The 12,757-nt window shown below is 46.2% G+C and overlaps 1 protein-coding gene across 7 annotated transcripts in view; it reads right to left on the bottom strand.

Annotated features, from left to right (window-relative positions):
* LOC110523851 (M-phase phosphoprotein 9) overlaps positions 1-11,047 on the bottom strand; it is a 34,184-nt gene extending 23,137 nt beyond the window's left edge. For 2 of the 7 annotated variants that reach the window (XM_036977539.1, XM_036977541.1), the window contains exons 1-8: positions 10,559-10,710; positions 8,876-9,162; positions 8,611-8,758; positions 7,189-7,278; positions 3,380-4,189; positions 3,009-3,081; positions 2,665-2,768; positions 2,350-2,469 (exon numbers count right to left, since the gene is read on the bottom strand). In XM_036977539.1, the coding sequence (XP_036833434.1) occupies positions 2,350-2,469; positions 2,665-2,768; positions 3,009-3,081; positions 3,380-4,189; positions 7,189-7,278; positions 8,611-8,758; positions 8,876-9,162; positions 10,559-10,591 (1,665 nt within the window). In that variant the 5' untranslated portion in view covers positions 10,592-10,710. Of the gene's footprint in view, positions 1-2,349; positions 2,470-2,664; positions 2,769-3,008; positions 3,082-3,379; positions 4,190-7,188; positions 7,279-8,610; positions 8,759-8,875; positions 9,163-9,285; positions 9,758-9,871; positions 10,092-10,284; positions 10,406-10,558; positions 10,711-10,916 lie in introns of those variants that run through there. The other 5 variants (XM_036977543.1, XM_036977540.1, XM_036977544.1 and 2 more) reach the window with 5 other exon arrangements.
* Positions 11,048-12,757: the final 1,710 nt, after the last annotated feature.

Below are 12,757 nucleotides of genomic sequence, written 5' to 3'. Positions count from 1 at the left end.
ACACGGACAAGTTCTGGCCTGGTTTAGATCTTATCTGTCGGAAAGATATCAGTTTGTCTCTGTGAATGGTTTGTCCTCTGACAAATCAACTGTAAATTTCGGTGTTTCTCAAGGTTCCGTTTTAGGACCACTATTGTTTTCACTATATATTTTACCTCTTGGGGATGTTATTCGAAAACATAATGTTAACTTTCACTGCTATGTGGATGACACACTGCTGTACATTTCAATGAAACATGGTGAAGTCCCAAAATTGCCCTTGCTAGAAGCATGTGTTTCAGACATAAGGAAGTGGATGGCTGCAAACTTTCTACTTTTAAATTCGGACAAAACAGAGATGCTTGTTCTAGGTCCCAAGAAACAAAGAGATCTTCTGTTGAATCTGACAATTAATCTTAATGGTTGTACAGTCGTCTCAAATAAAACTGTGAAGGACCTCGGCGTTACTCTGGACCCTGATCTCTCTTCAAAAGAGAACATATCAAGACCATTTCAAGGACAGCTTTTTTCCATCTACGTAACATTGCAAAAATCAGAATCTTTGTCCAAAAATGATGCAGAAAAATGTATCCATGCTTTTGTCACTTCTAGGTTAGACTACTGCAATGCTCTACTTTCCGGCTACCCGGATAAAGCACTAAATAAACTTCAGCTAGTGCTAAATACGGCTGCTAGAATCCTGACTAGAACCAAAAAAAATGATCATATTACTCCAGTGCTAGCCTCCCTACACTGGCTTCCTGTCAAAGCAAGGGCTGATTTCAAGGTTTTACTGCTAACCTACAAAGCATTACATGGGCTTGCTCCTACCTATCTCTCTGATTTGGTCCTGCCGTACATACCTACACGTACGCTACGGTCACAAGACGCAGGCCTCCTAATTGTCCCTAGAATTTCTAAGCAAACAGCTGGAGGCAGGGCTTTCTCCTATAGAGCACCAATTTTATGGAACGGTCTGCCTACCCATGTCAGAGACGCAAACTCGGTCTCAACCTTTAAGTCTTTACTGAAGGTTCATCTCTTCAGTGGGTCATATGATTAAGTGTAGTCTGGCTCAGGAGTGGGAAGGTGAACGGAAAGGCTCTGGAGCAACGAACCGCCCTTGCTGTCTCTGCCTGGCCGGTTCCCCTCTTTCCACTGGGATTATCTGCCTCTAACCCTATTACAGGGGCTGAGTCACTGGCTTACTGGGGCTCTCTCATGCCGTCCCTGGAAGGGGTGCGTCAGTGGGTTGATTCACTGATGTGGTCATCCTGTCTGGGTTGGCGCCCCCCCTTGGGTTGTGCCATGGCGGAGATCTTTGTGGGCTATACTCAGCCTTGTCTCAGGATGGTAAGTTGGTGGTTGAAGATATCCCTGGTGTGGGGGCTGTGCTTTGGCAAAGTGGGTGGGGTTATATCCTTCCTGTTTGGCCCTGTCCGGGGGTGTCCTCGGATGGGGCCACAGTGTCTCCTGACCCCTCCCGTCTCAGCCTCCAGTATTTATGCTGCAGTAGTTTATGTGTCGGGGGGCTAGGGTCAGTTTGTTATATCTGGAGTACTTCTCCTGTCCTATTCGGTGTCCTGTGTGAATCTAAGTGTGCATTCTCTAATTCTCTCTTTCTCTCTCTCGGAGGACCTGAGCCCTAGGACCATGCCCCAGGACTACCTGACATGATGACTCCTTGCTGTCCCCAGTCCACCTGGCCGTGCTGCTGCTCCAGTTTCAACTGTTCTGCCTTATTATTATTCGACCATGCTGGTCATTTATGAACATTTGAACATCTTGGCCATGTTCTGTTATAATCTACACCCGGCACAGCCAGAAGAGGACTGGCCACCCCACATGTGCTCTCTCCAATTCTCTCTTTCTCTCTCTCGGAGGACCTGAGCCCTAGGACCATGCCCCAGGACTACCTGACATGATGACTCCTTGCTGTCCCCAGTCCACCTGGCCGTGCTGCTGCTCCAGTTTCAACTGTTCTGCCTTATTATTATTCGACCATGCTGGTCATTTATGAACATTTGAACATCTTGGCCATGCTCTGTTATAATCTCCACCCGGCACAGCCAGAAGAGGACTGGCCACCCCACATAGCCTGGTTCCTCTCTAGGTTTCTTCCTAGGTTTTGGCCTTTCTAGGGAGTTTTTCCTAGCCACCGTGCTTCTACACCTGCATTGCTTGCTGTTTGGGGTTTTAGGCTGGGTTTCTGTACAGCACTTTGAGATATCAGCTGATGTACAAAGGGCTATATAAATAAATTTGATTTGATTTGAATACAGTATACCCCGGTATGGTACGGAAACGGTATGAACATCTGGAACCGCCCAACCTTAGTGTGTGTGTGTGTGTGTGTGTGTGTGTGTGTACCTGTGGTGACGTGGGGCTGCAGGTGAGAGAGCGGTCCCAGTCAGTGTGTTTAGACTCAGTAGTTCTCTGCTTGCTGTGGTAGATCTCTCTGAGAGACCGCTTCTGGTCCTCTGGAGAGGTCTGGGAGACACAGAGAGAGACGCACAACAAACTAATACGGAGGGAGGTGGTGTCATTTGTTTTCGTTTACTTGGGATTCAGGTATGAAAACGTGTGGGATTTCCCTAAGAAGAGACTAACTTTTTCAGCACAATGAAAACAAACACTGTATTTAAGGTGGAACAAGTTTGGGTTGTCCTTTTGACCTTCACCTACCAGACTGATAGAGGCCTCCTGCAGCAGCAGGTAGGCTCCACTGTCGAAGCTGTCAGGTAGAGGGCGGTAGAGCTCACTCTCATCCAGGCGCCAGTACGTCAGACCTGAAGGACAAGAAGCAGACACGTATCACTACATTTTAACAACCTCTATACTAGACTGCTTTATAACTATGTTACTACAAGCACTTAGCATTATTGCTTTGACCGCATTTCAGAACTGCTGCTCAAGCAAAGGCAACAGTGTTATTCAACAAGGTGACAAGACCGCGCAGGATGTAGGCCAATGTTTAGAGCAGATACAAAGAGGCCTGTGTTTGTGTGTGTGTGTGTGTGTGTGGTTACCTGAGGCCTCAGACATGAGGCTGTCACTTCTCCTCAGAGGAAAGGAGTTGGTGAAGGTAGCAGCCGACCCATGCTGAAAACAGAGAGAAGAGAAATGAACAAAGGAGAAGGAGAGAGAATGAGACCCAAAGCTAACTCCAGTGTTTTACTGTTTCCTTTTCAAAATGCTTCCCCACAAGGAATCCTGTTTCAACTGACTGTGACGCATATAAAGCAGGGCAGACACAGTGACAAACAGACAAAATACAAGGTGATATAACAAAACGGCTGCGCATTTTACTGACTCCAGTAATCCAAATAGTTTTACATCATTTTATCCAGCTACTAGAAATTCAAAAGGAACCGGGTGCGTCGGCTGGAGTTAGGTGTACCTTGTCCTGGAGGTCAGTGTTCTCCAGGGGGCTGTCTCTAGGGCTCTGCCTGGGGCTGGGCTGCTGATCCTGGGAGGAAGAGGTCTGAGGGCCGCTCTGGCCCGGGAATGGGGCCTGGAGGGGTGGGGGGGGAGCCAGGGGAGGTTGGGCCTGCCCCGCTGTGCTCTTCTTGGGTTTGCTGCGTCTCTGTCTTTGAGCCCAGGAGGTCAGCGATTGGCTGGAGGTTCTCTGCTGCTCAGGTGGACTAGGATTGTCTCTAGGAGCCACCTCATTGGCCGAGGCACTCCTCTTCTGACCCTCCTGGCCAATCAGAATGGTCTCTGTGTAGTCCTGGAGGTGAAGGGACCAACCAGGCTCCTCTTTCCCCCGGCCTCTCTCCTCTACTCCCCCCGGAGTCTTTGTCCCCTCGAGCCCTGACCCCCAGGCTGACAGGGTCCCATACCCACTACTCAGCACCGTCCCTGCCCCCTCAGCCCACCTCTCTCTTGGGGTGACCGTCCCTGGCCGAGGGGGTGGGGGTAGAGGGAAGGTGGAGCTCAGAAGGGGTTGTGGAACAGAGAGGGAGGTGGGGGGAGCAGAGAGAGGCGGGTTCCCATTGGGAAGGTCCGTGGAGGGTGAGGGGTGGATGGTGGCAACAGCAGGGGAAGAGGAGTAGTCTGGGTGTGTCTGTGTGACAGTGAACAGCGTAGATTGGTAATCGTGATGTGTCTGTGTGTTGGTGGTAGCAGTATATGGGTAATTGTTGTGGGTCTGTGTGCTGGTCTGGCGGTTCTGGAGCTGAACCAAGGCTTTGATCTCATCCTGAATCAGCTGGAAGAGGAAAATAATCACAGTGTAAACAGGCATCAGAACATGCATCTTTATGGATTCTAGAACAGGCCATGTATAGTTCAGAGCTGTACTTGGCAATAGTCAAATCAATTTTTTTTGGTCACATACACATATTTAGCGAATGTTATTGCGGGTGTAGTGAAATGCTTGTGTTCCTAGCTCCAACAGTCCAGTAGTATCTAACAATTCACAACAATACACACCAATATAAAAGTAAACAAATAGAATTAAGAAATACTAAAATATATTAGATTGAGCAATGTCGGAGTGGCATTGACTAAAATATAGTAGAATACAATATTTACATATGAGATGTGTAAAGCAGTAGGTAAACATTGAAGTGACTAGTGTTCCACTATTAAAGTGGCCAGCGATTCCAAGTCTATGTATACAGGGCAGCAGCCTCCAAGGTGCAGGGTTGCGTAACCGGGTGGAAGCCGGCTAGTGATGGCTATTTAACAGTCTGATGGCCATGAGTTAGAAGCTGTTTTTCAGTCTCTCGGTCCCAGCTTTGATGCATCTGTATTGACCTCGCCTTCTGGATGATAGCGGGGTGAACAGGCAGTGGCTCGGGTGGTTGATGTCCTTGATGATCTTTTTGGCCTTCCTGTGTCATCGGGTGCTGTAGGTGTCCTGGAGGGCAGGTAGTTTGCCACCGGTGATGCGTTGGGCAGCCTCTGATGCACCACCCTCTGAAGAGCCCTCCGGTTGCGGGAGGTACAGTTGCCGTACCAGGCGGGGGGATACAGCCCAACAGGATGCTCTGAATTGTGCATCTGTAAAAGTTGAGGGTTTTAGGGACCAAGCCAAATTTCTTCAGCCTCGTGAGTTTGAGGCTTCTTCACCACACTGTCTGTGGCCCGTCAGGAAGTCCAGGACCCAGTTACACAGGGTGGGGTTCAGACCCAGGGCCACGAGCTTACTGATAAGCTTGGAGGGTACTATGGTGTTGAATGCTGAACTATAGTCAATGAACAGCATTTTTACACTGGTATTCCTCTTGACCAGGTGGGATAGGGCAGTGTGAAGTGCGATGGCGATTGCATTGTCTGTGGATCTATTGAGGCGGTAAGCAAATTGAAGTCGGTCTAGGGTGTCAGGTTAAATGATCCTTAACTAGCCTCTCAAAGCACTTCATGATGACAGAAGTGAGTGCTACGAGGTGATAGTAATTTAGTTCAGTCACCTTTGCTTTCTTCGGTACAGGACCAATGGTAGACATCTTGAAGCAAGTGGGGACAGCAGACTGGGATAGCGAGAGATTGAGTATGTCTGTAAACACTCCAGCCAGCTGGTCTGCGTATGCTCGAAGGATGCGCCTAGGGACGCCGTCTGGGCCAGCAGCCTTGCGAGGGTTAACGCACCTAACTGTCTTACTCACGTCGGCCACGGAGAAGGAAAGCCCACAGTCCTTGGTAGCGGGCCGCGTCGGTGGCACTGTGTTATCCTCAAAGCGGGCGAAGAAGGTGTTTAGCTTGTCCGGAAGCAAGACGTCAGTGTCTGCAACATGGCTGGTTTTCTGTTTGTAGTTCGTGATTGTCTGTAGACACTGCCACATACGTTGTGTCTGAGCCGTTGAATTGCGACTCCTTCGTCTCTGTACTGACATTTTGCCTGTTTGCCTTACGGAGGGAATAACTACATTGTTTGTATTCGGCCATATAACCAGTCACCTTGCCATGGTTAAATGTGGTGGTTCGCACTTTCAGTTTTGCGTGAATGCTGCCATCTATCCACGGTTTCTGGTTTGGGTAGGTTTTAATAGTCACAGTGGGTAAAACATATCCTATACACTTCCTGATGAACTCAGTCACCGTATCCGTGTATTCGATGATGTTACTCTAAGAGGCTACCTGAAACATATCCCAGTCTGCGCGATCAAAATAATCTTGAAGCATGGATTCCGATTGGTCAGACCATCGTTGAATAGACCTTAGCACGGGTACTTCCTGTTTGAGTTTCTGCCTATAGGAAGGGAGGGGCAAAATGGAGCAGTGATCAGATTTGTCGAAACGAGAGCGGGGGAGGACCTTGTAGGCGTTTCGAAAAGTTGAGTAGCAGCGGTCCAATGATTTTCCAGAACGAGTACTACAGTCAATGTATTGGTAGAACTATGGTTGCATTTTCCTCAATTTAGTTTTTGTTAAAATCACCAGATACAATAAATGCAGTCTCAAGATATGTGGTTTCCAGTTGCATAAAGTCCAGTGTAATTCTTTGAGGGTTGTCCTGGTATCGGCTTGAGGGGGAATATACTCGGCTGTGACTATAACCGAAGATAATTATTTTTGGAGGTAATAGTCGGCATTTGATTGAGAGGTATTCTAGGACATCTGAACAAAAGGACTTGAGTTTGTGTGATATCACAATCACACGATGAGCAGCTAATCGTGAAACATACACCCCCGCCTTTCTTCTTCCCGGAGAGTTCTTTATTCCCGTCTGCGCGATGTACTGAGAACCCAGCTGGCTGTATGGACGGGGACAGTTTATCCGAGACAGCCAGAGTATGTTACAATGCCTGATGTCTCTCTGGAAGGAGATCCTTGCCCTGAGCTCATCTACTTTATTGTCCAGAGACTGAACATTAGCAAGTAATATACTCTGAAGCGGTGGATGGTGGACACACCTCCTGAGTCGGACTAGAGGTCCACTCCGAATACCTCTTCTCCGCCGGCGGTGTTTCGGAGCAGCCTCTGGAATAAGTTAAATTGCCCTGGGAGGTACAAACAAAGGACCCAATTCCGGAAAGTCGTATTCCTGGTCATAATGTTAGCAAGTTACCACCGCTCTGATATACAAAAGTTATTTCCGGGCTGTATGTAATACCAACAACAAAAATCTGTGCTAATAATGTAAGAAATAACACACAAAAAAACGAAATACTGCAAAGTTTCTTAGGAGCTAGAAGTGGAGCTGCTATACCTGTCGGTGCCATCTTCCGTGAAAATCACACACACTTAAATAGTAGTACAAACCTGTATTTGGCACTGGTACTGTTCTTGCTGAGCCAGGATCTGCTCTTGGTACTGTTTCTCTACTAGCTGGAACAGATGCAGCCATCGACCCTGTTGAACAAAGACACGTACACATCTTCAACATTAGGTCTGTACAGTACCATCCAGAAAGCATTGGAAAAGATTTCCTCTTAAAGTTATGGGCACGTTTCCAGTGTGAATATGAATATGGCAAATAGTCAAATGTTCTGATTGGAGGGAAGAAGTGTGACAGCTGTGAGTTAGGCTCGCAGAAGGGGTCTGTGTGTGTGTGTGTGTGTGTGTGTGTGTGTGTGGGGGGGGGGGGGGGGGGGGGGGGGGGTTGCATCCGGAAGCAGCTGTGCTCCAGTTATGATGTGAGAAAAGTGAATTAGTGGTACTATGCCATGCACCCAGGGAGGTGAGGGGGAGGGGGTATGGCACCTGATATTACAGTCCATAAGAAATTCACTGATTCCCTTTTAGCGACTCAGTTATTTGCACATTTTCAAACATAGGTTAAATGTTAATCTTTTCTGGGCACAATAACAGACTTGGGTATGGGTTGCATCTCAAAAGTAATTGAGCATGTGTTTTCAGATCAGGAAAGCTGTATGAGAAGAGAGGGCAGGAGGTCATTAAGACAATTGGGATAGATCCCATGTAGAGCTGGGACGCAGGCATTTTGCTGACATCGTTCATTACGACAAGTTGCCTATACAAGTGAAATGTGGAGTTAGACATGAAATAAGTTTGTTAATATTGGTGATTGTTCATGGAACAATTGATGGCATACAACAATCAAACTAGACGTAGTAGTTTATAGGATAATAAAACTAAACAAAGTGGTGCACATTAATGTTATAAACTTATCATTCGATTTATTGTTATCAGATCAGTTCAGGCAATTTATCACAATATGGATTTTTGTCCATATCGCCCAGCTCTAGATCCTTGTATTTAAAGCTGGGGAATACAGTACTCTTTCCAGTGTGTTTTCTTCTGTGTGAGAGGAGGTGGCACTGCTGCCAGCATCACAGTTGTCTATTCCCCACAAATCATGTCCTGTCTGAAGAGATCAGCTGCAGTTGTGTGATGTGTGCAGTCTAGGGACCAAGTGTGTGTGTGCTGTCAGCTAAGATCCACAGGGACAGCAGAAGCGACAGAGGAGGGATAAGACTTCCGGCTGCCCAACGTGCTGCAGGAGAATAATGACCACACCAGCTAACCCCAGTATCACCCTTTCCAGGGAGACGTTTAGAGAACACACACAATCACACTTCTCTGACATACTAACTGCCACAGACATTTCTCTATCAGTGGCAGTTTAGTCGTTCCACACTAAATATATGGTATGCTATATATCGGTTTGTCTGTTGTCCATCCTACCCTTGCAGTTACACAAGAGCCCAGACTCTTTCCTACCTCACAGTCCTTCCACATCTCCGGGTCAGTCTCCCCACTACTCTGGATCTCTTGGACCAGAGCTCTGAGGGTCTCCAGGGAGGAGGGGTTGATGAAGGGGAGACTCTTGCCAGGCCCAAAGGCCTCCTCCGTACTCAGACACAGGCTCCTGGGGAACACAGTACACAGGAAAAGGGACTAGGTTGGATTACTCAATGTAGCACACTTGTTTCAAAACCTCCTACTACGCTGCCACCTCCAGTCAGAAGCCACAGTCTCCACACACCTGATCTTGTGGGGGAGGCTGCATGCTGGTGTGACGTCTTCAGCTCTCCCATCTACGGTTCCCCCTTCAGTCTTGGAGTTGGCGTTGGGTTCCTCTGTCCCGGACAGCCCCAACCCAAGTCCCAGCCCCAGGCCAGAGGCTGCTGAGGTTCCCTCTGAAGACTCGCTTTCCTTGCCCCCTTCCCCGGCATGGCAGTGGCTCAGGGCCCCCAGGCTGGACACATCCTCAGAGATACTGTCATCTGTGGACATGCTTATGGGCCCACAACCTGGGGGAGAGTCTGATACCTACAAGGGAGATAGAGGGAGACAGCTCTCCCTTAACCTACATGCTGGGTGGGGTGGGGGTGGGGGGTTAATACTTGCAGGAGATCGAAGGGAAAGGTCTGAAGTTACGTATGACAAACTCACTTTTCATTGTGAACAGTCCCTTTAAACTCCAGAGTACAGACATGGACCAGGACTATGATGTGAGATGAAATACAAGCAGGTGGCTAGGCCCTTTGGTGATGGTGACCGTAATCAAACTTTCACTTTAACTGGGGCAGTTTCATTCAAATAGTAACTTGCATACACTTGCTGGATAAGATTATAGCAGAAGCCTTGCAAGATATACCTGACAGGGGCATATACCAGTAGTAAACATATGAGATCATCAAGCAGACGTATCTAACTACATTGCAAGCTAAATATAACTACCTGGATATCGTAGCTAGTCTCCTTCTACTTGTTACTACAGTATTAATCTTGCTATTGATTGACTGGCCAGTTGTCCGCTGGCTGTATCCTGCTGGCTAGCTAGCTAACGTTGGTTAACCATGCTAACTGACAGGTTTGCAAGCATCAACGTTTACGGTTAGCTAGCTAAGAGTAATGTTACATCTTGAAAATTATTGAAACTAGCGCCTTCATTAGGCTCAATAAGCACACAGTCGATTCATAGTTAATATGTCAAGTAGATTAATAAGATTTTTTAATAAAGCTCGCTTTAACTTACCAGTTAACTTGTAAAGTAACTTCACCCATATTTTACCTTCAACAATACTAGCCAGCTAGCTAGTCTACTGCAGCTAACGCTAGCTAGCTAGCAGTGCTGCAGCATAACGTTCAACGGCAAAACATAACGCAATGTCTAATTGGCCGAATGAAATCGAAAACGAGTTATCTGATTGGCTGTCTCTCTCATTCAGCCATTATGATTTGCTGTGATGCACAGTGCAGTGTACATGATTGGTAGAACTTGTAGGAAATTATTCATTCGCTGCAGGGGTAGAGCGATTCAATTTAACACGCGGGAGACAAAATTTTGTTACAACCTAACAAATATGCGATTGCTAAATTGTTATCTGCAATCAGGTTTGGGGTAGGTTACTTTCTAAATGTAATCCGTTACAGTTACTAGTTAGTTACCTGTCCAAATGATAATCCGTAACGTGATTTTGAGATTATCCAAACTCGTGAAATCGGTATGTTACTAGATCCAACAGTGCAGTAGAATATCAAACACAATACAAATAATCTACAAATGAGAGAACGAGTCCAATTAACAATCCAATGAAGATAGGAGGGAGCACATGTCCGAATATAAATACGTGGTGTGTACAGACAGTATATAATTTGGAAAGAAAATGATATGTACAGTAGTAGCTATATTAGCTATTTCGAGAATACAGTATATACATACACAGCAGGGAGGGTGTGAGAGAGACATCCACATAAAGAGACGCACGTGCAATTATTTAACATTTTCTTGTAGTGAGGAAAATCCACAACATGGAGTCACAATCATAACGATTGGGAACTATTTCACGCTGGGAAGATTTTCCCCCGCACATTCATTGAACGTCACCGCATAGGCTATTTTATGTACTGCTGTTTCCCCTCCCCTTGATTTAGCTAGCTAGCATAATTAGCTGTCAAGTGGTCTAGATAGCTTGCTCTCAGAGGTGTGCAGTTTTAACTTGCTTGTATAGCTAAATAAACGAATATAAAAGCTAGGTTTTAGCCAAAGTATAAACAACTTTCACATCTCCACTAGTTACTTTGACATTGTTCCAAGATGTTGCAGGGCAGATGAACTGGCAAGTAGTCAGCTAGTGATGGCTGTTCAACAGTCTGAATGCCTGGAGATAGAAACGGTTTCTGTCTCTGTCCCAGCTCTGCACCTGTACAGTCTCTGTCTGCTAGATGGTAGCAGAGTGAACAGACAGTGGCTTGGGGCCTTGCCAAATTTCTTCAGCCACCTGAGGTTGAAGTGGTGCTGTTGTGCCTTCTTCACCACAGTGTCGGTGTGGTGGGACCATTTCAGGTCATCAGTGATGTGCACGCCAAGGAACTTTAAGCTTTTGACCTTCTCCACTGTGCCCGTTGATGGGGGTGTGCTCCCTCTTCTGTCCCCTGTTGTCCACGATCAACTCCTTTGCGGTTTTTTTTTAGGTGAAGTGAGAGGTTATTTTCCTGGCACCAGTCCGCCAGCGTTATAACCTCCTCCCAGTAGGCTGTCTTATCGTTGTTGGTAAACAGGCTGTCATCAGTACATCTGAAAATCGAGATGGTGTCGTGCGTAGCCACGCATTCATGGGTGAACAGGGAGTACAGGAGAGGGCTGATCGTACAGCCCTGGGTCACCCCCTTGTTGAGGGTCAGTGTGATGGATGTTGTTTCCTACTCTCACCACCTGGGTTTGACCTTCAGGAAATCTAGGACCCAGTTACACAAGGAGCAAGCATTCTCACATAGGTATTCCTCTTGTCCAGGTGTGATAGGGCGGTGTGCAGTGCAACAGCGATTGCGTCGTCCGTGGATATGTTGGTAAGGTATGCAAATTGTAGTGTTTCTTTGGTGTTGGGCAAGGTGGAGGTAATATGGTCCTTGACTACCCTCTCAAAGCACTTTATGATGACAGAGGTGAGTGCTACGGGGCGATAGTCATTTAGTTCCGATACCTTAGCTTGCTTGGGTACAGGAAAAATGGTGGACATTTTGAAGCAAGTAGGGACAACAGACTGGGATAGGGAGAGGTTGAATATGTCCGTAAACACCCCAGACAGCTGGTCTGCACATGCCAAAAGGCTCAATACAGCTGTTTTTATATAATTTCTGGGTAACAATTAAGTACATAACTGTAATAGATTTTCATTAAAATGGACAAAAATAACTTTTTAGCAAAAAACAATTTCTCTAGCAAGAATTATGTTGAGACTGTCTGGGAGTGGTCTGAGTGGGGAGGGAAAAACAGAAAACTAGTTATTGGTTTAGATTTGTAACTCTTTTTGTTATTTGTTGATTAACCAATTTACTGCACGGTGATGTCACCATGGAAAGCCGAAACTCCCGCCCATGCAAACCGGCTGATTACAAGGTCCTGCGTAGATTGTATTTCCCTGTATTATCAGGAAATAACACTGATCAATGTTCACACTTTTACAGTGTTAGTTTCATCAGCTGTTGTACCATATGATATATAACAAAATAAAAAATGTTTTTTAAAGAGGCATTAGAAGACAAAAAGGATCCATCAAATGCATTTGGTGTGTCATCATAGTGGTCTCTGACTTGTGGTCATATAATTGCTTAAATGGAACAAACTTAAACTTGGCCTTTTTTCAATGATAAATTGAATGTCATTGAGAAAACGGAAAGGTGTCAATGTATTTTTTTTCCGACAAACATCCTTTCTGAATTTAAAAGTAATCCAATAAGTAATCATCTAGTTTTTCAAAAGTATCTAATGTGATTACAATATTTTTGCTGGTAACGTAACTGATTATGTAACCGATGTGAAATGGCTAGCTAGTTAGCGGTGGTGCGCGCTAATAGCGTTTCAATCGGTGACGTTACTTGCTCTGAGACCTTAAAGTAGTGGTTCCCCGTGCTCGGCAAG

This window comes from Oncorhynchus mykiss, chromosome 5, assembly GCF_013265735.2.
Source record: "Oncorhynchus mykiss isolate Arlee chromosome 5, USDA_OmykA_1.1, whole genome shotgun sequence".
Classification (NCBI taxonomy): Eukaryota; Metazoa; Chordata; class Actinopteri; order Salmoniformes; family Salmonidae; genus Oncorhynchus; species Oncorhynchus mykiss.
Note: the sequence above shows the minus strand (reverse complement) of the source record. Positions and strands in the feature narration are given on the sequence as shown.